This window comes from Melospiza georgiana, chromosome 1 (genome assembly GCF_028018845.1).
Source record: "Melospiza georgiana isolate bMelGeo1 chromosome 1, bMelGeo1.pri, whole genome shotgun sequence".
NCBI classification, from domain to species: Eukaryota; Metazoa; Chordata; class Aves; order Passeriformes; family Passerellidae; genus Melospiza; species Melospiza georgiana.
The window spans coordinates 17,659,313-17,682,452 of NC_080430.1; the positions used below are offsets into that span (position 1 = coordinate 17,659,313).

The 23,140-nt window shown below is 41.4% G+C and overlaps 1 protein-coding gene across 1 annotated transcript in view; it reads right to left on the reverse strand.

Moving 5' to 3' along the window:
• Positions 1-23,140, reverse strand: part of GPR158 (G protein-coupled receptor 158) — a 186,363-nt gene that overhangs the window by 18,716 nt on the left and 144,507 nt on the right. Inside the window, exon 7 of the mRNA XM_058025870.1 lies at positions 5,060-5,298. Coding sequence (XP_057881853.1) covers positions 5,060-5,298 — 239 coding nt within the window. The remainder of the gene's footprint in view (positions 1-5,059; positions 5,299-23,140) is intronic.

Below are 23,140 nucleotides of genomic sequence, written 5' to 3' on the forward strand. Positions count from 1 at the left end.
TCCAAGGCCTGTGGCTGTGAAGGCTGAGAGAGAAGAGTGGGGCCCTTGGGCTGGTGGGAGGCACAGCATACTCTGTCCCCCAAATCATCACAAGACTGCCTTGCAGGTCTACTCAAAGTGATGCAAGGGCCATGCAGCCCATGGTCTGCGGGTCCCATGGCTTCAGGGTAGCCTAAAGATGGCTTTTGCTAGCAGTGGAGACATATCCACTGACTTGAGTGTGAGCAACAGACCTAGGAGTCTCACTGCCATTCTCGGGTCTCTAGGAGCTCCTCTAATTTTTGCACTTCTTTTAGCCCTTATAGTCAAGCATTTTCTTAATTCCTCTAGAAATAAGGCTGTCCTGCCTCATGACTTCCACACCTCATTGTTTTCACTAAAGTCAGCTGGACACTCTTCTTTCCTCCACGTGCCCCATCAACCTCTTTGCTTGTGTGTGGATGAAGGAGGGAGAACAGGATCAGCTGAAAACTGGCTGAATGTTGGGGCCTCTTCTCTCACATCTTAAAGAGGATGCAAGCAAATGCCAATGGCATCCAAAGTACCTAAAGTGTGGAAATATTTGGAGCAGTACCAGTAGTGGACTCCAAAAAGAGTGGTGCAAAGACAAGAGGAAGTCAGAACACCTTCCAGCCTCTCCCAAACCACAGGGGACTTGCAGAAGAAACTAAATATGGCATTCAGCAACACATAAATGCGTGGCCCAGGCAACACAAACATGGTTTCCTGGGCAGAAATACTTTGTATGAATCATGCCTAAGTAAAGGATATGGGATTTCACTTATCATATAACAGGTAACAAGAGAAGGCAATGTTTCTGCACAGGGTAATGCAACCCAGACTGCTGAACCTGGGGGCTCCAGCAGCACTCCCCATCTTTGGTGCTGTCCCTCATCCTCTTCCAGATTTACCTTATCCTAGAGATGAGTGCCATAAAACTGCACACAGTGTGGTGCTGTGGACTGTGGAAGGGCTGCTGAAGAGGGGTGCAGGGTGCCAGGAGGAGAGGTTTACAAGCAGAAAAGAGACAGAGCTGAAGGTACTTTGTAAAACACTGTTCTTTTTCTATTTCTGCTGTAAACATTTTATACATCCCTGGTTTTATCACTTAGAATAAGCTTTTCACAAGTGATTACTATTTTTACATGATATATTTTTTGAGTATCTAATGTGAGAAATGAAGCCAGATCCACACCAGTGCTGAATTCTAAGCACCTCCTGGTTGTGCTTTCCACAGAGGAGGCTAGGAACAGTACTTTGGAAAACCAGTCCCTCCATGTCTCAAGACAGACACTGAAAATGGATAATTTTGGCTTTAATCTTTGTACATTGATGTTAAGGGGAGCATGTTTAAAAACGCCCATTTGGAAATGAACAGTTCTTTATTCATTGCATGCTCTGAGCAACACACCCCAAATATGGCATAGGGCCACATCAAATGGGAATAACAAAAAGAAATAATAATCACTCATTCACTGAATGCAGCAGAGGGCCTGTAGAAAATTTAATAAAAGGGCCTCATAAGGATGTATTACAATGCCCTAGCTCAAAACTGTACAGGCAGTCTTGATGCCCAGTTTGTCAGAGCCTGTCCTGGCACCTCATGCCCTCGTTAGACACAAAGATTATGTATGTCAAGTATCAACAAATGAACAGTAGTAGTGGACTATTCTTCTGGGAACAGTCCAAAAATACTCATTTTGTTCCTTTTCCTGGCTTAATTACTGAAAGCATGCAGTAATTATGAGGAAGTTTCATATTTGAAACCTTCCTGATGCCCAAGACTCAAAGCATGAGCTACAGATGTGAGGGCCACAGCACTAGCCCAGCACAGAGGAGCAGCACTGCTCCTGCCAGCCAGAAATCAAACAGTGCAGGGGAAAAACATCTCCCCGTGCTTAGTTAATACCTGTCATTCACTTCTGTCTAAATAAAAACTGAAAACCACACAGAATCTATGGGGGATTTTTAAAAACTTGCCTTTCCATTTGGGGTGAAACTGGCCCTGCTGAAGTCAGGAACATTCACCTCTCAAGATTTCACCTCTGCCTTTTGTTTGTGCTTGTGCATGCATGTTTATCTCTCTGCCTGCTTTTGTCTCCTCCCTGGGGCTTTGTTCATTAAACTTATTATATTGTCTCTCTTTCCAGTTTCTGGGAAGCTCTCTTAAATCCTGGAACAATATCTGTTACACTTATAGGATGTTTTCCCCTCAGGATAAAGAACAGTAGTTTGATTTGTGACACTGCAAGCCCATAGGTAGCAGAAGTTTATCACTTGGAGTTGTTTTCTAAGTCAAAATCTGACAGCGACAGGTAGAGGTATAGAATATATTCAGGCCATAAGAAAAAGGTTTTGTGGTTGAGTATTTTCAAGGCCTCAGGTCTTTCTCTGCAATCTCAGACTGTCAACCATGCCATGGATTTTCAATGAGACTGATGCCCTGACCTTGAAAGGGATGCAGAAACTAACACACAGGAAATAAAACAGTAAGGCGAGTAACAAATAAGCTACTCACAAGTATCCAACCCTAAGGCAAATACACACTAACTTACAAACTCAAAGGAAAATACACATTAACTTACATTACATTATGTAGATAAAGTAAGATTTACTGAATGCTAATTTTTCTCATCAGCATATCACAGAGTACAGAGGCAATGCTAGAATCAGTGATAACCATTGTGTGTAAGTCCCTACATCTCTCACAGAGACCATCCTCTTAGACTTAATGGAAATGTAAATATAAAACATTCACTGTAATAAAAGTCTCCGGAGATAGAGTCTAAGTAGCATGATTAGTATGGAAAATGCTTCATAAATCCCAATTCCAATAATCTCTGGTAGCATAAAGGATTCATCTCATTATGACTTTCTAGCAGAGCCTTGTTAATTCTCACTTCACTAATCTGTGACCTTGAAAATTTCCTGTCTGCATTTCAGTGAAGTGTTGACAGCCGAGTGAAATAGGGAAGTGTTCCAGCAAGGGCTACAAGTGACAGAATATATTGCAAAACACTCACTAGATTTATATAAAATACTGTGCCTGAAAAAATTAAATTAAATAACAAGTCTTTAATCAACTACCATCCGCCATTTTTATTTCAGCATTTGAAATCAAATAGCAGGATCCATAAATTAATTTATTATATATTATATTTTGCAAGGCTGCTAACAAAGGAATAAAAGGAATTCTGTGTTAAGGATATTGCTTCTGACCCATTTCTGAGATGAAGTATCTAAGTTTGGGACTAGTTCCTACTGACTGCAAGCTTTTGAGGCTGCTATTAGCAATAAAAGTCTTGAAGTCACATGCACACACACATACACACACACACACACACATATATATATATATATATATATACACCACACACGTTACTACAGCCTTGTAGGTGCACATCCCTTGGTACCACTAATATGACTGCACAGTTTACTGAAGAGTTGCATAACTCTGTTTATGAGGTAGTGTGGGAAAGAAGACAAAATGACTGAACAAAAGAAATTCTGCCCTATTTTCCAGGCTTGAGATCTCACTTTGCTTCTAGTACCCCTGAGTGTATTTTGAAAAACATTAAAAATTCCTCTAAATGTAAACATACCTTAAAAAACAATCCTTAGGTTTTTTTCAATACTTGGCAGACAGCAACTTAGTTAATTTTTTGCCAAAATAGACAATTGATCAGAATTGGGTATTAAGATCTGAATTGTTAATCACTACATCACCAGAATTATAAAACCCAGAGACTAAAAACATTTGTTGTCATTATTCAAAAACCGCCACTATCAAAATATTAACAAAAATACAGTGTCAAATACACCAAAATTTTGATCCAAAATAGTGCAGATGACATGATCATCAAGTGTTGCACATTTAATTCTTTTATGTTAATTTTACAACATCTCTGCCAATACTTCTATTTTATTACTGCAAAGTACATCCCCCAAAAGCACCCAAATTGAGAGGCATCTCAAAACATGCTCCTTTCTACTTTTCTCTGCATGGTTTGCCAGTGAGCATACTGACAGATGGGGTACCCCTGTGCCTGACTGCCTCTGAGATCTTATAGAAAGGAGAGGAAAGCAGAGCACAGGGACACCTTGGAGCCATGGAAGCTCCTCTGTGAAGCTGGCAGCAGTGTTTTGTCATACACTGAGTTTCTGTATGCCAGTCTGAGAGAAACCACCTCTATCCATCTCATCTGTGCTCTCATGTGGAGGAGCCACCATTACCTCTCCCTAACCCTCAGAAGCAGAGCTCTGTCAGTGGGATGTCCATGGGAGAAGCAGGGAAAGGGCAGAAAAGTAGGAATTTATTTCAGATTTCAAACATTGAAGTATTTGAGACAGTGGGTGGCTAGCCTGGGCTGTACAAGCAACACTGGCTGGAGGTGGAAGCACTGCGTGGGAGAAAGCACATCACACTGCTCAGCTGAACCCTGGCACAGGGAACCCACTGCTTCTTACAGAGTTCAGGAAACAAAAACTAATCCTTTCTCTGCTTTATTTGACTTCTGCAGGGTGTCATTTTTAGCTTCTGCCTTTTCCATGCACACCTAACAAATGCATCAAGTTGGCACATTTGATGTTCATTTCCCATTCCCTGTACTTTGATACCAATTTCTGGAAGGTTATGAATGAGTGGTGGTGGGAGCTCTTTCCCTCCTCACACAAGAACTCTGACCAGTTCTGTGGTGCAAAATCAAAAAGCCTTCATTAAACTAGTTACAATTCCTCCCTTCAGTAGCAGAAGAGCCATTGAAGAGCTTCAATAGCAGAGCAGCTACTTCTTCCTTCTGCCTTCAAAGATGAAATGTCTTGAGCATCCATCACTTTGTTACTACAATCCAAGTTACAAACCTTTGAAAGTCATAAAGTGTCAGCATATTTTGTTTTACTTCTCAGCCCATTTAAAAAACCTATATGCAGATATTTTACTGCTGTAGTTCTCACATATTAGGCAGTCTGACAAAGCTTTAGGATATTCTAAAAGAAGAAAAATTTAAAGGCAATCAAGCTTCATTATAGAAATTAAAAATAAGCTAAAAAATCAACATACCAACAGCCATCATGTAATCCCAGCGGTCTATGAGGCACATATTGAAGATCAGATGGTCAGATGTTTGCCCTTGACCAATGAGTGGAATGTTTCTCTCCAAATTTTGGGTTATTGCAGAAGTCCAGCCAATGAGAAACCAAAAGACTACCAGGAGAATAACAGACAGCATCCTCATCACTCTCCCACCTGTCATGTAGGGAATGCGCTGAGCCGTGCGGGACAGGAACACCTTCAACACCCTGGAAAATTCAGACAGGGCAGAATTGAGAAGAGCAGTAGCAGTGTCACAGGAATTAGACTTTCATTTTATTTCAGTACCAGATTATTTAAAAAACAAATCAGCAGTCTTTCCTCTGACAGTATGTACAAGAATGAAGTTTGGAACATTATTACTTTCATATTAATCATATTTAAATGGAACTGATTGCTGCCCAGAGAGTGTTACATAGCAATAATAGAAAATATTAGATATGCCTATGTTAGAGACACACATTTACAGGCTGTCTTGTCAAGCTGTTTTGTGCATTCCCTCTCCCAGTGGAAGACTTCTGTCTTTGAAAGATGAAAGATCATTTCCATAAACCAGCAACCATGTATGTGAGATTTTATTCTGTTTTGAGGCTGTCTGCTCATCTCCAATCCTGCTATTTCCAGAGAACAAATTAACACTTCTTAGATTTTTTTCCCACTGAGTTTGATGCTTCTGAGAAAATAACCTACTCATCATAGAAATAACTATGGAAGGCACTTTGCTAATTAAATGAGGTTTGATTTGTTTAGAGGCAACAACATGTTTTTTGAGCTAGGACAGAACCAACATAAGAAAAGCCACACCACACATCAAACACTTATACCACATAACAGCTATTGAAACATAACACTTTAAAAATAATTGCACTTATTATCAGGATAAATTTACTCCCACAAGAACTGTTCAAGGAAATAGCACCTGCTTTTTCTATCCATCGCCACCTGCTAATGCAGAAAAAGTTCCTCCTAGGACCATGAAAACAACCAAAATTTGAGGAAATCCCCTTGGGAAGAAGGAGCAGTTTGACTCTTCATGTAGCACAAAATATCTCTCTGTGCTGCCTGCACCATGGGATCTTCCAGAAGCATCTTCTGGGAGCATTGCAGAGCTCCTGCCTTGGCCCTGCTCAGCTGGCAAGGATGAGCACTGAGGAAAGGCTATCATGGAAGGTTTTATGTACCCAGACCATTAGAAGCAGATGAGCTGAAGTTTAAAGGCTGTTTTAGACACTGGGGTGAGGAGTCTTTCAAAGTGAAGAGTTCAACTGTTTCAGTGATTTTGTCCTCAAAACCACAGTGGTTCCTGACTCCTGGGCATGAGCATGTCCAGTCTTGATATCCATGAAGAGACAAATTATCATTGAGGTTTCCATATCATGATTATTTTTTCCCTAAAGCTGATTTTTTAAATGCCCTTGTCAGCTCTTAAGTTATTTCAGTGTACCAAGCATCAAACCACCTCCCAAGACATTCAACAGCCAGGCCTGCCTTTTCAGCAATACAAAATCACACCTCAGATTCACATTTATGCTGTATTTGTCTGAGAGGAGGCAGAAGCAGTGTTGCCTCTCAAACAACTAATGGAGCAGTGTCTTAAAGGCAGAAGCACAAAAGGTTTTCCACATCCATAACAATGAATCAGCATTTGACTACAAACACAGCCTGCACAGTGTGCATTAGGTGAAGTCAGAGATCTGAATATGTTCAACATTATTCAGCTGTTTCCCTCCCAACAGTCCCTCCACAGGGAGTCACAGTTTTTGATCTTTCCATGTTTGATGGATGTTCTGCTCTCCCTTTGCAGATGCTAAGTGCCTTATGTTGGAGGCAGACTCCCAAAGACTTCATCCAGGAGAGACAGAAAACTCCACAGAGGCAAACCAGGCTGCTTCCCCTGCACTGCTCAGCCACAGCACTGCTGTTCCAGGGCAGCACTGGTGAACCCTCATTTTCTAAACACCAAATTCCTGGTTTTTCTAAAATCAGGAAGAAAAGGCTTCCCTTCTACCTGTTGTGAATGCGGGCCGATAGTTAGCTTCTCTGAAGGGAAGAAAAATTATTATTTAAAAATTTATTATTTTCGTAATGAACTGGAAAATTTCACAGCTATAATTTGTCATTTGAGAAAAATCTCATCATACATTTTTATGAATGTTGAATTATTAGAGAAATCACACAAACCAGCTGAGAACTATTAGAAACTTTTTGCATTTTGGCTCCAAAGTAAATTCTTGATGATTCTGCTGAAAGTCAACATGTGAGCCTATTTTGGGCATAATAAGGCAGAACCCATTTGATTTTTTTCATTACTAGTTCATTAACTGCTGCCTGTGAGACAGCTTGCTAAGGGAGAGGTGTGGGCTGCTGCTACATTATTTACCTAAGCACAGTGAAACAAATATTTTGCAATACAGCAGTCATACCTCATCCAATTAGGATCAAATCACATTTCTTTTTTTTTTTCCCTCCTCTTTTTCATAAAAATAAGCATCCCCCAACACAATAATTTCTACCTTGGACTCGTAGGCTTACATGTAGGCCAACCCTTACACTTCTTTTTTCAAACATTCTTTTTCTGAAAAGCTGTAAAGAAAGTTGCATTAGCTCAGTAATGTTGCAAATCTCCTTTTCAGAGGCTGTGGTGTAAAAGGTGTCAAGCAGAACACAAGCTCCCAAGCTGCAATTCCCTCATTCTCCTGCCACAATGTGAATCCAAAGCCTCATTGCTCACCACCTCATCACTGACTTACATGCTCTGTCTGCTCTCATCTTCTGTGTATTATTGAACCTGTATCAAGGCAGAGACAACTGCCCAGGAGTTCCTCTCCCAAGGGGAGAGCCTCTCTCCCCTCCTCATCTCACCAGACTGGAGGGTCATTATCTTGCCTGTACCTCTGACTCATGCAATCCAAGTTCACTGTAAAAAAGTTGAATTGCTGTAGTGTGAGACCAGACTGCCTCAGCAAACACTTGGGGTTTGATTACTGGTACGCTCTGTCAGAACACAGGGGAATTCTTGATTCAAATCCCTGCCCTGATTTCCAGGGAGACAATGGTCAAGCTCCCCTTTTCCACTCAGTTCAAAATCTCTATATTGGGTCAAACTAGCTACTGAACAAATAAAAGAGAATTCTTACAGGGAGGCAAGAAGTGGGGCTGGTGGGCTGCATTGCTGCTAGGAAATCAAATATGCCCTGGGTCATCCTTAGCACTGAAGCCAACTGGCAGAGAACATACATTATCCTCAGCATTACAATTCAGCAGGACAGAGGATGGAGTCCCAGTGCCAGGGAATGTTCTCAGATGCTACTTAATTTATGGATATAGATGTAGCAGATTGAAGTTCCTGAGCAAATTAATGTTTAATTATGAGTATCAAGTAAGGCAAACTGAATAGATGACTCCTCCTGTCCTATCTACAGACAAAATTACTGGCAGTGCCAGTCAGTGCCCTGGTAGAAGCTCAGGGGTCTGTCTGAGACATATGGTCTCTGATCTAAAACAGAAAACTTAACCATGTCCTTCAGCATCTTCTAGCTATACTCCCACCTAAATCCTCTCAGCATATGCAATCCACTTTTCTGCACTGTGTTGGATAATTGAACAATCATTTCCAGTGACATGTCATCAGCTCTGTTTACAGGTAGATCAGACAGAACACTGCAATGTGTTTTACCTGCTTTTCTGAAAGACACAGCTGCCTTTGAGCAAAACTTTGACTCACAGACAGCTGCAGCCAGGATTAAAGCTGAGATGCAATGGCCATTCCCTTTACAGAGTAAACAGAGGGTGCAGTTCAGGCTGAATGAAATGCCTGGAGACCACAGCTCGTAACTCCCAACTCTGCTGCGGCACCACCGAGTCTGGGGAGAATTAAACTACACGGTCTGAGGATTTTCTTTGGGGTGCCTGGCTCCATATAAATGGAGGAGGGGAGGGCTTGGTTGCAAGCACAGAGCCAAGGGAAGCCCAGCAGCTGGGAAGGGAAGTGATGCTGCAGGTGGATCTGAAGCAGAGGGACAGAGCTCAGGTTCACAGGACTGGCTGGGATCAGCAGCTTGGAAACATCAAGTGAAGCACATGGCTGCTGCTGTAGTTATATCCTAAGATGCAATGTGTAACCTTAGAAAATAAGTAAAACCATATGAAATTTTCATGTCATATCAACAAAAAGATGGTCCCCAAACTACCACTGACTGCATAAACAGCAGGAACTACAGGTGAAGGATCCTGCTTTGACAGCAATGACCTGGCACAGTTTGTTTATTTTTTATTTCTAGCATCTGTCATTTTGTGACTCAACTGAGTCATTCTGTCAAACTGCTCTGTTCCAGACTGGTGATTTTTAGTATGATACAAAAGCTACATCAGAAGATAATGGGTCAAGCCCTTCAGAAGTATACAGCCCTTCTACAGTGCAGGGATTATGTCTTACCTACGTTCCTGGGCTAACAGTGAATATGCCACTAGTTACTTTGAGTTAATAAACTGATGTGATTCTACCAAAAGTGAAAAGGTACCAGTGCGACATGCATGGCATCATGTTGACACAAAAGAGTGCCTACTCTTCACACTTGATACACAGACACACACACATACACAAATACTGAATGCAGGTATAATTTCCACATCAGGAAAGATGACCGAATAAAAAATATCAACTCTTAAGGCCCAAGACCTCAGAAATCGTATTTAGATAGACTCACACCATGAGTTACTGGTTTTCACTGGAAACAATAAAACCCAACTGAAATGAACAGCTTTCTAAACAACCTCCCAGCTGAAAGTATCCAAATTAGTAATTTTCTGCTTCCTAAGTGATTTCTCAAGACCTCAGCACAGAACAAACTAGAAGTGCACCACTGAAGAGAATACTCTTATGGGACAATCTTTTGCTTTATTGATTCTGACCACACTGAACCTGAGCAAACCTGGACTGAGAGGCCACGTCAGCAGCACAACAGCAGCGGGGCAGGACCCGCATCACATGCATCATGTCCTGTCCAGTGAAAATATACAACTAGAAAATGAAGTTTGGGCAATTATGTGGGTGTATGGATACTTCTGAGAGCCCCCATCTTGTGTGTAGCCAGCAAACTTGGCCACATATCATTGAGAGCCATCAGCTTATCTTAATTCCTTCACACTACGCATGGAACATCTTACAGTACAAACAACAGGAAATCTCCCACATTTTTTATTTCAGAAAAGATTTTTTTAATAGCCAATACATGTCAAGAACACTGCTATGAAAGACAAAAAATGCTTGGAGGAATTGACTAACCCATCCAAATGCACTGGATTTTGTACTGGGTAACAGAGCACAAGTGTGCCTTTGTGGCTAAGAATGCCATGGGTGTCCCGGGGTGCATAAGAAGAGCTTGCCAGCAGGTTGAGGGGGGTTACCCTGCCCTCTGCTCAGCCCTGGTGAGGCCACATCTGGGGTGCCATGTCCAGTTCTGGGCTCCTCAGTACAGTAACACACTGAGCTCTGGGAGTGGGTCCAGCTGAGGGTGGCAAAGATGACTGAGGGACTGGAGCATCTATTTTATGAGGAAAGGCTGAGGGAGCTGGGCCTGCTCAGCCTTGAGAGGAGGTGACTGGGAAGGGGCCTCATTGGGGTCTATCAGTATCTGAAGGGAAAGAGTCAGAGGATGGATCCAGACTCTCCTCAGTAGTGCCAACCAACAGGACAAGAGGCAATGAACAGAAACTGATGCACAGGAAGTTCCACCTGAATAAAATAAGAAACTTTTCACTGTTCAGGTGATCACACTCCAGATCAGGCGGCCCAGAGAGGCTGTGGAGTCTCCCTCACTGGAGCTATCCAAGAACCACAGGATGCAATCCTGTGCCATGTGCTCTGGGATGACCCTGCTGGAACAGGGAGGCTGAGCCAGATGCCCACTGTGGTCCCTTCCAGCCTGACCCACCCTTGATTCTGTGAAGGCTGCTCTGCACACTGAGCCCACCAATGCTACCATAGGCTTGCTCCACAGCCACAAGGTAAACTACAGGTGCCAATAGTCCTGGAAGGACAGGGAGGGAGATCGTGCTGCAGGATTGTTCCCTTTGTCCTGGAAGTGTACCTGATTTCACATCCTTACCTGGGGGTCTGAGTTTAATAAACAGCAATATTACTATGTGAGGATATCTTAATGGTACAGTAAAAATTCCCAATCAGATAATTTTGGGTATTGAGTAATGGGAGAAGCAGTGCTGTTTCTGAAACATTTTCTGCTATGTTTCTGCTGCAGAAACATTTTCTGCAACAAATTGTATTTACTTTCAAAAATGTGATTCTGAAAGCAGAGTTTCCTTGACATCTTCCCTAGAGTTTTACAGTGATTTCCTATTGTGGGAAATGAATGCAATGCAAATTTATAATGTATAGCTAGAATAACAAGCTTTGAAAATGTATTTTACCTCAGTGCCTGGTAAAATCTACCTCTAGTAAGCAAAGAGACGTGTCATGACTTAATGCTAACTTACTCTGCAGAGAAGTTTCCTAAATAATTTCAATGCTACACATATGAAGATAATCCTACAGTGCTTGAATGAAAGCTCTCTTTCTGAATAAACACTGACATAATTTCCCGGAGTTTGAGCAGACTGAGGAAGCTGGGAGGGAAATCACATGCAGTTCAAGGAAAGGCTCTTGGAGGCAGCAGGACAACAATAGATTTCCCACTGCAATGAGAAACATTCACTCACTCACTCACTCACTCACTCACTCACTCACTCACTCACTCACTCCCATGTGAGCAGCACTGGACTAACATTTTCTTGCATATTTAATAACATGGAAAAGGTCTAAAAATATTACTTGCTTTGATGAAAATGTATTCATTTGAAGTAGCTTTTGTCTGCCAATCTATAGGTAAGCCAATCTGTAGTGAGCAAACAATGTTATTCCTTTAAATGTAGCCAAGGATTCTGACATTTTCCATGCTAGGCATAGGTTTCATTTTTTCCTTTCACCTCAGGTCTGAATTCCCACCTGGGAAAAGCTCAATTTCCTGGTGGATTATAGAACAAAAAGCTTTCTCTGCCTGCAGCCAGTTCCAAGAACTGCAGCTGGAGTCTTTTGACAGACCAGCTGAGCTTTGCTTTTCCCCAGTGCCTCCTTGCTCCCAGCTCACTGCCCTGCTGCCTGCATCTGTTCCAGCTCCCACTGCAGGAGATATGGAAGCTTCTGCCTCTGTGTGTATGTGTGTTGCTTTTTGAAGTGCCTTTGTTCATATCACCATATCTTCCAGATAGGTCTCATCAGAAATGGGCACTCCTCAGCAGGATTTGCCCATCCTGAATGTGTGCTGATGGATGCATTAAGCACTGGGGAGCTGAGAGGTAAGAAGGCTCAACAAGGGGACTTTCCATGTCACGTAACTAGGTTTCAGTGATGCAGACCAAGTCTCCTTATTTATTAAATCCTCATCTGCTTTGTGCTAATTATCTCTTCTAATAAACCACTTACTGCACTAATACCCCCACGAATCCTGCTGAGATTAGCAGAACTACAGAGTGCCAGTGAAATGTCTGACACTGCTGTCAAACTCTGCTGAGGCAGAGCTGCTACAGAGCACACCATAAACCCATAAATAAAAAGCCCATCAATCTCTCCCCAGACAACCAGCAGTGACATATCACAGAATGGTTAGGTTTGGAAGGGACCTTAGAGATTATCTCATTCCACCCTGGTGACAGGGGCAGGGACACCTTCCACTAGACCAGGTTGCTCAAAGCCCCATCCAAGCTGGCCCTGAACACTTTAATGTCTCCTCTTTGTCACCTACCTGGGCTTAAGGTTGCATCACACAGAGCTCACGACCACAGAAGGGGATGCCTAAAGTTCTGAAAATCCCAGGTCCTTGGGATAGGCACAAAGCCATCTCTTTCCAAGTCTGCCATTGAATGGTTAACAGCCATTTCAATACCTTCCTCCTGACAGATATGTTTAAATAATCACATCCCTCACTCAGGGAAAAATGAGGTCAGCCCCTCAGACAATTTTCTCCATAAGCAAACCAATCTTGTGGAAGTTTTTCCTTCATTCAAATTTGTAGTGATTTTGTGACAAAAACTTTACTTCAGAGATTCTCAAGACTCCTGCCTCTAGTAGTTAGGTCTAAAAATTCAGCCTATATAAGGTCTGGCTAAGTAAATTATTTGCTTTTTTAAATTCATCAGGTGATTAGTATCTCTTTTGCAAATTGAAAACCATTGAGTTCTTTACCCTTATCAAAGACTTCCAGAACAGGCAGTACAAAAGATCTCAAGGTCAATATTTATCAGGAAGCTTACACTGTGAAAACAGATGCAAGAACTGCCTCCTGGTAATCTTTTCCTGCAACAGGTCAAGAACATTTTCAAGGCTTTCATTCTAAAATTTTCTTCACAGACTGTTGTGCAGCTGAATGTACAAAAGGCATCTCCCCTTGTGAACCTGGCTCACAATGTTTCATTTAACAAAGGCTGATGAGTAAAACCAGCTGGAATTAAAGATTTCCCTCCTAGTTAGTGCTGCTCTAACACTGGTCCTCTACTACTGAAAACATTCACAGACAAAATCAACAACCTTTTGATTTTCAGAGGCATTTTCTAGCATCCTCAGTAAGGTAGCTGGGCAAAACCTCATGCCAAAGCTTGTACTTTTATTCTTAACATAGTCATACTACAAACAGGGAAAGTCTTGAAATGGCTAAAACCCAAATCCAAACCAAACTAAATTTGAGAGTGGCTATTTATATTGATGTAGGCAGATCATGGTGCTAATAACACCAAGGATGGGGTTTGTTCCCTTCATGGGCCATTCACTTGAGAGCTGGACTGGATGATCCTTGTAGGTCCCTTCCAGCTCAGAATGTTCTGTGATTTTCTTTCCTTTCTTCTCCTCCTTGGGTGCACTGACTAGCATTGAACTTCTGATCAGAGAATGATAAGCCCCACTTAAAAAAAGACAGTACTTTTCCAGCATTTTTAATGTGGCCAGAAAACCAAAATACCCCACTCCTTTTAATCTAAAGATGGTAAATATTCTGGTGCATTTGCATGATGTAAAAAGTTGCTGCTTTAATGTAGCAATTCACTGCAGCTGTACTGTATTTTTCACCACTTCTATAAATGTATTACAATAATAATTTATTCAGGTACCATGTAAGAAGAATCTAAGCCTTTTCACTGGATAAAAAAGTAGTGAATAAAAATGTAGTGGACTTGACTGAATTATAATTCACTCTGCTAGCAGTCATTTATTGAGGACTGAACTATATATCCATAGCATATTTACAGATCACTAAATTTTGTTTTATGAGAATGGCACTAAACAGTAGTGGGCAGCTGAAGGAAAACTATGATTGTTTTCACAGATAAATTATTTGTTTTCATGTTCACAGATAGATACCATATTGTTTTACCCTTTGTATCCTACTTCACTAGTTGTTAATGTAACACTGTAACTGATAGTTTGGGTGTGCTACATTGTGGATTTGAACAAGATAAAAAGCTTTCATTAAAAATATCTCCTCCTTTACTTATTTTTAGTTCTAATTACATGGCAAACTTCTACACTAAAGCAGAATAAAACGAAATGTGCTTCTATGTGATTCCTTTTGTCTTACTAGCTGTTTTAACAAAATGAAAAACTATTTAATAGTGTTCCAATAATATCATACAACTATGCTACTGAATTTTCTAGAGCAGCATCTGAGACCTGCAGCTTGCAGGGCAGATGTGACCCTTCCTTCTGCCAAGGCTGACATCCCTGGGACCCCACTGAGACACAGACCAGTGAAGGTGTTTGTGTGCTCTCCACATCCCCAGCAAGGAGAGCTTCCCAACCCTGCTCTGAAGGAACAAACACCTTGATTTACAAGACCTAACCACAGAGTCTGGGTTTGGATTTGTCATCACAGAAGCTTCAGTGACCTAGTGGTTTTTTTCAAATATTCCACTTGAAGGAGATGAAAAGCAGGAAAATTGATTTCTCCTTGGAAGTCAAATTGTGTTTCCTTTATAAAGTTTCTCATGATGAGGAGATTTTCTTGTGGTTCTTCAAAATCTGTGTGACAACATTATCTATATTTGTAAGACATTAAAGATAAAATTTTTCAAGAAACAATGGGGTCAGTAGACTTTTCTGATGGAAGTGCTGTTTCTCTGCCTATCTACAGACTGCTGAGCAAGCTCAGATCTGGGAGACAGCAGCAGGTAACAGCAGGAGCCCTGGAGCAGATGCAGGAATCTGGAAACAAAATTTCCAAGAAACAGAGAAGATTGTGGAGAATTTGATGTAAAATTCATGTAACTGGATCAAATCAAGACCACCTGGCAAGAGCATGGAACACGAATCAAGAATTAGGCACAAGCACTGCTATTTCTGGTCTGATGTATCTCATTGCTTTGAGGTTTTCCATTATTAAAATAAATCACTTGATTGACTCATCCATCAGATTTTCTGAGTTTTCTCTTTGTCTTTCCAGAGGAGGATCCTGCAGGAGCAGCTGCACACAGTGCAAAGGTGTCACTGACTGTGGGTCCAGCTGCATTTCCAGAGGATGTTCAAGAGAAGTATTTTTCAAAATAAACTGGTTTAAGTATACTGCATTGAAAAAAATCCAGTAAAAAGCAGGAGAATAGGAAAAGAACTGTATCTGTGAAGCACTGACTAAAGCACTACACACAAAATCTTTTCACACTAAACTGTCTCCTCACAGATTTACTTGCAAGCACTTACTTCCTTTTCTGCTGTGCAATGTGGTTCTTACACACTGCTTTAAAATGGCAATTCATTATTAAAGATGCAGGAAGCAAACATCAGCAGTCGAAGAGACAGGAGCCTGTCTTTATACACTGCAAAAAGCCACCATTTTTATGCCCTTATATCTTTTGGAGTGTATTTTTGTCCTTGCACTTCTGTCAGAGTGTTTCAGTGCTGGAAGTTACTGTGAACTGGCTAAATTGCTTCCATTTTGAATGACCAGAAGAATTTACATCTTTACATATGCAAATGAAGCCATCAAAATTTTCACTTTTTAACACATTCTCCCCCTAATCTTATCACTTCATTGATAATCATAAATATTAATTTCTTTTGAACCATGAGGACAGAGGAGGATACACTGAAAGGTCCAGTCTTTGATGGGTTGTGCTCTCACTTAGATACATTGCCATGCCAGATAATTAAACAGCTGAGACGCAGCAGAAAGAGCTTGTCTGGACTGTTTTACTTTCTTTAGGTGTGAGAAAGAGTAATAATCACACCCACTGGATACAATCCTTCCCTCAGATCCACAGTGCAGACTGCTCTACTTAGCAGAGCTCAGAAGAGGTGCTGGGTTCCCAACACCTTTATTATATGATGCTAAGCTGACAGGAGTTAATGAAATGTGGTACAGAAAGACATGTAACTGCATTATTTAGTTATAATATTTTTTGCTAGTTTTGTGCCCATTTTAATAAAACAAATGTTTGCCAATTTATAATGTGATTGAAAGGCAGCAGTGTTTTGTATCAACTCTACTGCAAAAGAAGCTCTTTATAAGCATTGTGTTCTCCTTCCACTTGTGGAATAAATATTAACTTTATCTTGTGGTTGTGCTTGCAGGTATCATGGCTAAGGCCTTCATGGATATTTGAAAGGAAAGTTTATTCTTCAGCTTGCCTGCAGAAGATAAGATTCAAACCACTTTTATAACAGATAAAATCAGGAACATCTCCACCTGTCACAAGATACAGCAGTGTCAACACCAATAGAAATTGAAACCATAAACAATTTTAACTTCATTGAGTAAAATTTCCCTGTTATGAAATATTGTTATTATTAAAATATTCCTCTGTAAATGTGCACCTGGAGTAGCTTACGTGGGATGGAATGAAAATGCTGGCAAGGGAATTAAAGCTCATCAGGCATCTGGGGAGTTACTACATCTCTGGTTCACCAACTCACAGGACAGCCAAGGTTGGAAGAGAGAAATTGAGAAATTCACTTGGGGATCAGGGACACAGCCCTGATCCAAGCCAGATCAATGACAGCAGGCTCCTGAGGACCTTGTGCAGTTGGGCTGTGAGTTAAGAGACTGTGTCAAGCATCTCCTACACAGGGGAAAGCAAGAGGCCAGCTGCTGGCACGGAGGAGCAGTGACCCTCTGTAGAACAGAAAGTCTAGCATGAAGTTAAATAGCAAACATTTCCACAGAAGCTTCATGTCTTCCACTGCAAGTTCCAAGCTCTCAGGAGATACCTGACATGAAGGAACAACATCATATAAAAATATGCCTCTAATCTCTCAATATGGAGGTGCAGATATGGCTATTAGAGACTGCAGTACTACCACGACCTCCCCTGCTTTGGTAGTCATCTTATTTTACATTCTCCACTCTCAAAAGCAACAACAACAAAGGATCCAAGCCTTCACTACTCCAAACTCCTGTCTTTTATTCTAAATACAGATGACACAGAGGACAAACAGACATTAGTTCATAACCAAGCTGAGAGCCACATGAATTCCCTGACAAATTGCCCAACTTACTTGTTTCCTTCACAAAGAAATTTAGGAAAAAAAATCTACAGTAAAAGTAAGCAGACAAAAATAGGATTTTTAAGGTACTTATAGTGTGCCAAACACCTCTCCTGATGGAAGAACAAGTGCCTGTGTAAGACAGTGAACATCAGTATGTGCAAAACAGTTTTTCAGCTACAGTAGAAAACAAATTCTGGTCAGAACAAAGTCAAAACCAGAAGAAAGAGAAGAATGCACTTCTTCAGTTTATAATACCATAGTAACAAGACAAATAACTAGAAAATCCAACAGTCAAAAAGCCACAGTTGTATAAAACTGACACCTGATAAAATGCATCCCTATAGATTCCTGTGCTTGGATTAGCTTCAGCTTGACTTGTGCAAGCAGCACAGTACACAGCAGTACAAAAGAAACCTGTTTTGGCATATAAAATAAAACATACAGTTATAAGAAATTTTAAGAAGAGTAGCCTGGAATCATTGTACAGTGTCAGCAATATCTGATTAAAATAAATTCTTTGATAAGCTTCCATGATCTATTGCCAGGTAAATGCTCAATCAACTATGTTTACTCTCAGCAATGTGTGGCAATCAGAAAAAAAATGCAAATTAGGTTTATCATGAGTACTTCTGAGGAAGCTACGGTTTCTTGGAAACTGGTTTCTGAATGTCTGTCTGAATTTAAATTTTGTGAAAATAATTGAAGTCACACGTCTTGATAATTACTTGCTGGGCAAAAGCAATCCCATGAAGCTGCACATTTTGGGGGCTGACTGGCTGGAAAGCAGCTTTGCAGAGGGTGACTTGGGTATCCTGGTGAACATCAAACTGACCATGAGCCAGCAGTGCAGCCTTGTGGCAAAGAAGCCACCAGCCTTCTGGACCACGCCAGGCAGAGCACGTTCAGCAGGCTCAGGGGGTGATCCTGTGCTTTACTCACCTTGGTGGGACCAGAGCCGGAGAGCTGTGCCCAGCGCCAGGCTCCCCTGTACCAGAGAGACATGGACATCGTGGAGAAAAGCCCTGTGGAGGGCCACAAAGGGGACTGAAGGACTTGATCACCTTGCAAAGGGGAGAAGCTGAGGCTGGGACTGTTCAGCCTGGGGAAGGCTCAGGGAGAAACTCACCAATGTATATAAACACCTGAGGGGAGCGAGTAAAGATGATTGAGCCAGACACTTCTGAGTGGTGCCCCATGTCACATAAGAGACAATGGGCACAAACTGAAATCCTGGAAAATCCATGTAAACATAAGAAAAATCTTGGAGGAATTCAGAATCCGACTGTACACGTCTCAGAGCACTCTGGTCTGGCTGAGCCTGCTCTGAGCAGGTGAGTTGGGCTCTGTGATCTCCAGAAGTCCATCCCAACCTCAGCTTTTCTGTGACTCTGTAAGCTTTGTGCAGTTGATACACAGGCATATAGATGGAAGAAACTATAATTTCTTGGTATGCTTTCTGTAACAAGCTTTTTAATCAGGCCTTAAATCTTAAAATTTAATATGCTTTAGAACTGTATTAGTACTAAAAACTCAGCAGTAGAAGCACTTTTGTATAACTTGTTCTATGATCTTCTTCTGAGCTTTGACTGAATATTCTACAAAGCATCACAAATTATGTTCTCAGGGGCCCACTAAAGTACACATTTTCATTTTTATTTTCAAATTTATTACTATACAGTACCCTCACCCATTCTAATGAAGAGGGAAATGAAATTACTCAGACTCCTCTGCATGGTTATATACATCCCTGCAACATACAACTTCAATAAATAAAGGAAACATTCTCTTTATTTGTCACTCTGCAATAAAATACTCAAGTTACAAAAGCTAACTGCAAGAAATACTAACTCTCATCTTCTGTGTTTTGCCTCACAGAGGAAGAAACAGCATCATCTGACATGCTGAATTCCACAAACTGTTGTTTTCTGTTTTCACCATAAAATAATGAGAGAACTTAAAATTTAAATTGCAGTCAAAGGTTTAGTTGTCAAGAAAAACAAGAATAATGAGAGCTAATCTAAATGCCACAATTTTCAGGACAAAAGAGCAACAGTTGATTGCTGAGATAGATAAAACACTCCTGTATTCTCACTGAAATCAAATGTAAAAGATGTAAAAAATACAGACACAGGCAATCTACCCACAGGCAATCTAGAGTAATGGGACCCTATTGCCAACAACATGGACTGAACAGAATGGGAGTAAAACGCAATAAGCTTGAAACCCCATAATATCTGCAAAGATAATAAGGGCAGCGTCCCATCTTCCCTTTGTGGTCACATACACATTAGAAGTGTTGATAGCCAAGCTGCTTTTTAGAGACTAGTTGTTTAAAAATAAATATTGCAATTAGAGAGAGATCAAATGGTGCTAAGAAATGCAGTGGCAATGACCTTGCTTCAGAACAAATAACCCAAGGAAGAAAACAGGAGGAAAAGGGGGGGAATTAATAAGACTCCCTTTGAATAAATAGTCATACATTGACTCCAATTCAGACTTGGTGACATCCATGCAACACAAGAAACAGACTTGGACTCTTGAATATAACAAACAGCTTAAATGTGGTGTTTCATGTAGCATGAAGATGAAAATAAAACAAATAAGCCTGGTCTAACTGAGCATGGAGACAAAAAGGAACAGCACACACACTGTGTTTTCACTGAAAATAGTCTTGATACATAATTTGGTTTCTGTATTCTATCTGATAAGTCTTGCAAAGGACATTGATGCCCCTGACTCTTCATGCTAATGCTGCATGATGACAGACCTGAGGCTGTCCAGGGCAGGGTGTGCTGCCAGCTCCTCACCCACCCAGCCTGTGGGGGCTGATCCAGGCTGCAAGGCTGGGGCACAGCTAAAGCTTCAGTGCTCGCTGCACTCTGAGGAGACAGCTACACAGCCTGTCTCGCTGGTTTTGATTTCCAATGTCTTTCAGGGAACTCAGTTTTGCTGTTCTTGTCAGTCTTGTGTTTATTCCAGAAACTGATGAGCCCACCCTTCTGGGATTTGGGATAAATAGTATTGTTTGGGTTTGCAGAATGACCTCTGTCAGTGACTTTACTACGTCACTGTCACCACGCTTCTAGTAAAAAGGTGCAGAAAACAACTACACAGTTCACTGACTTGATTTATAAATGTCACCTTTTTTCTTCCTAAAAAGCCTCACAGCTGAATTCTCAAGGGCTTTGGGCTGGGTTTTTTGCTTGGCTCTGCTCAGAAGGCCTGTGACTGCAGATGTCACAGCCAGGACATGCTGGCTGCCCTGTGACTCTGGTCAAGAAGCTGTTTGGCACCTGAGGGGATCTACATCTTTAGGGAGGTGTGGCAGAGCTGCTGCAGCTGGTGCTGTGCTCCTCCTGCCACACAACACTGACTGTGCCCACTGGGAAAGCAGACTTTGGCTCTGCATGACTTCTGAGCACTGCAGAAGGAAAACAAATGAAATGCAGACAACTCTCAGTTCTCTGTGGTCAATCTACCCTTCCCAGCTCAAGCAGCAGCTTTAGTTCTTCCCAGTGCTGGAGTTACACCAGGCAAGCTGTGCCTGTGCAAGCAGGAGCACTGAGGCGTGGGCAGCAGGCACAGACAGTGGCAGCAAGCTCAGGAGCTGCTGCACCGACATTTCAAAGTGCAGGGCTTCCTTTGCAGCAGCGGTATTTCAAACAAAGGAGGGAACAAGAGAGGTTGTAATGTACCTATGAGAAAGGTCATTGTCATTTGAGGTGGAGAAACTGAGCAACAGACCTGGTTTGTGGCTGACATCCAACTGAAACAAACTCAGAAAGGAATTACTGGGATCCCAGAATCAACCCTTCAAACAGCCACTAGAATTTGTCCAGCAATTAAACTACCCAAACAGAACTTGGGATCAGAAGACCTGTGGGGAAAAAAGGCATGTGAAGAAATCTACAATAAAAATGTACTGCACCTGATGGTGCTAGACAAGACATCTATATTCTTCAAACACCAGTGACAGTGTTTCAAGAAAAAGATGCCTTACCCAGAGCTATGCCTGTTTGAAGGAAGGCTGAGGAGTGACACAAGCCTGCCTGCTCTTACACTCTGCACAGGACTAAACCAGGAATGCTGCTGGCTCACAGGAGTGATGAATGAACCAACAAAGTATCATAAGATTAAGCTTAAGGTGATTTAGGGCTCACAAGTCAAAATGGCAGCTGAAAGATTGCCTAGTGTTCAAAGTAAATGCACAGCTAATGTAAAATAAGTGTAGTTTCAGAGTTAATTAGTGATCAAACATCCTGTTAGCTGGCAAGTTAAATATACATATAGATAAATAGATAATTGGATATTACTCAGTTTATAGCTTTTACCAACAAAAATATGTATGAATTAAGAGGATAATAGCATGCCTCATTCTTGGTCTTGCTCAGCTTTGGAGAGGCAAGGAACAAAGAACTGAGGAACATCCTGGCAGAGCATAGCACATTCATAAGAGTGCAAATGACCTGTAGATTGATGGTGATTTATGCTGCTGGCCACAGGGCAACAGCTTAAATGGAGAGAAGCTCTGACAAACAAGCAAGGAAGTAGGTAGTTCTGGTTCTTCAGAAGGGAAATAATGACAGCTAAATATGCAACCTGGCCTCTGTAAGGCTAAATACAAATATGAATTTGAAAGCAATATTTGGGTGCCTTAAAAAGGGAAAACCTGGAGGACATGGACTAGGCCAGTGCTTAGGCAACTGTGCAATACTCTCATCTTCAAGAGACATTATGGATATGGCACAGAATTGCTGAATTAGCTAAAAGGCACACCAGTGTCAGGACTGGAAGCAACATCCCTATGTTATTGAGATGCACACCTGAGCTATTTGTTAAGAGTTAGGTTTTTTCTTCAGTTTGGCCTCAAGTTGTGCCAAAGGAGGTTTAGGTTGAATATTAGGAAAAATTTCTTCCTGGAAAGGATTGTCAGGCATGGGAACAGGCTACCCAGGGAGGTGGTTGAGTCACCCACCCCAGAGGTATTTAAAAGATGCGTAAATGTGGCATGCAGGAACACAGTTTAGTGGTGATCCTGTCAGTGTTAAGTTTATGGTTGGTCTCAATGATCTTAAAAGTATTTTTCAACCTAAATGATTCTATGATTCTGTGTTTGGCACACTGCTGCAGGTTTCTATGGCTTTTAGGTACCCACACAATGTTGTATCTTGTGGAAAAAAAATCAAGTGATAGCATTTGTTTGGGTAGACCTGCCCCATGCTTCTATGCATGGCACATACATTCTCCTTTGGGCAAGACAGTTTATCTTTGGCAAAACAAAATTTTCAGCCAGAAACATAAAAGCCATTTATTAGCACAGAAACCATTCAGGAAGAACTCCAGGGCAGTTATAATAGTTGTTCAAGATCCTGAGAATCTCTGATGAGACCTAAGAGTTGTGAGCAAAGATAAACAAATTCCAAAATGCCACATGAGAGCAACAGCAAGCACAGAAACAAAGTTCAAAGACAAGTATAAATAATCAGTGGGCATGACCATCGTGTTTGCCACCCAAATTAAAAAGAGCATGA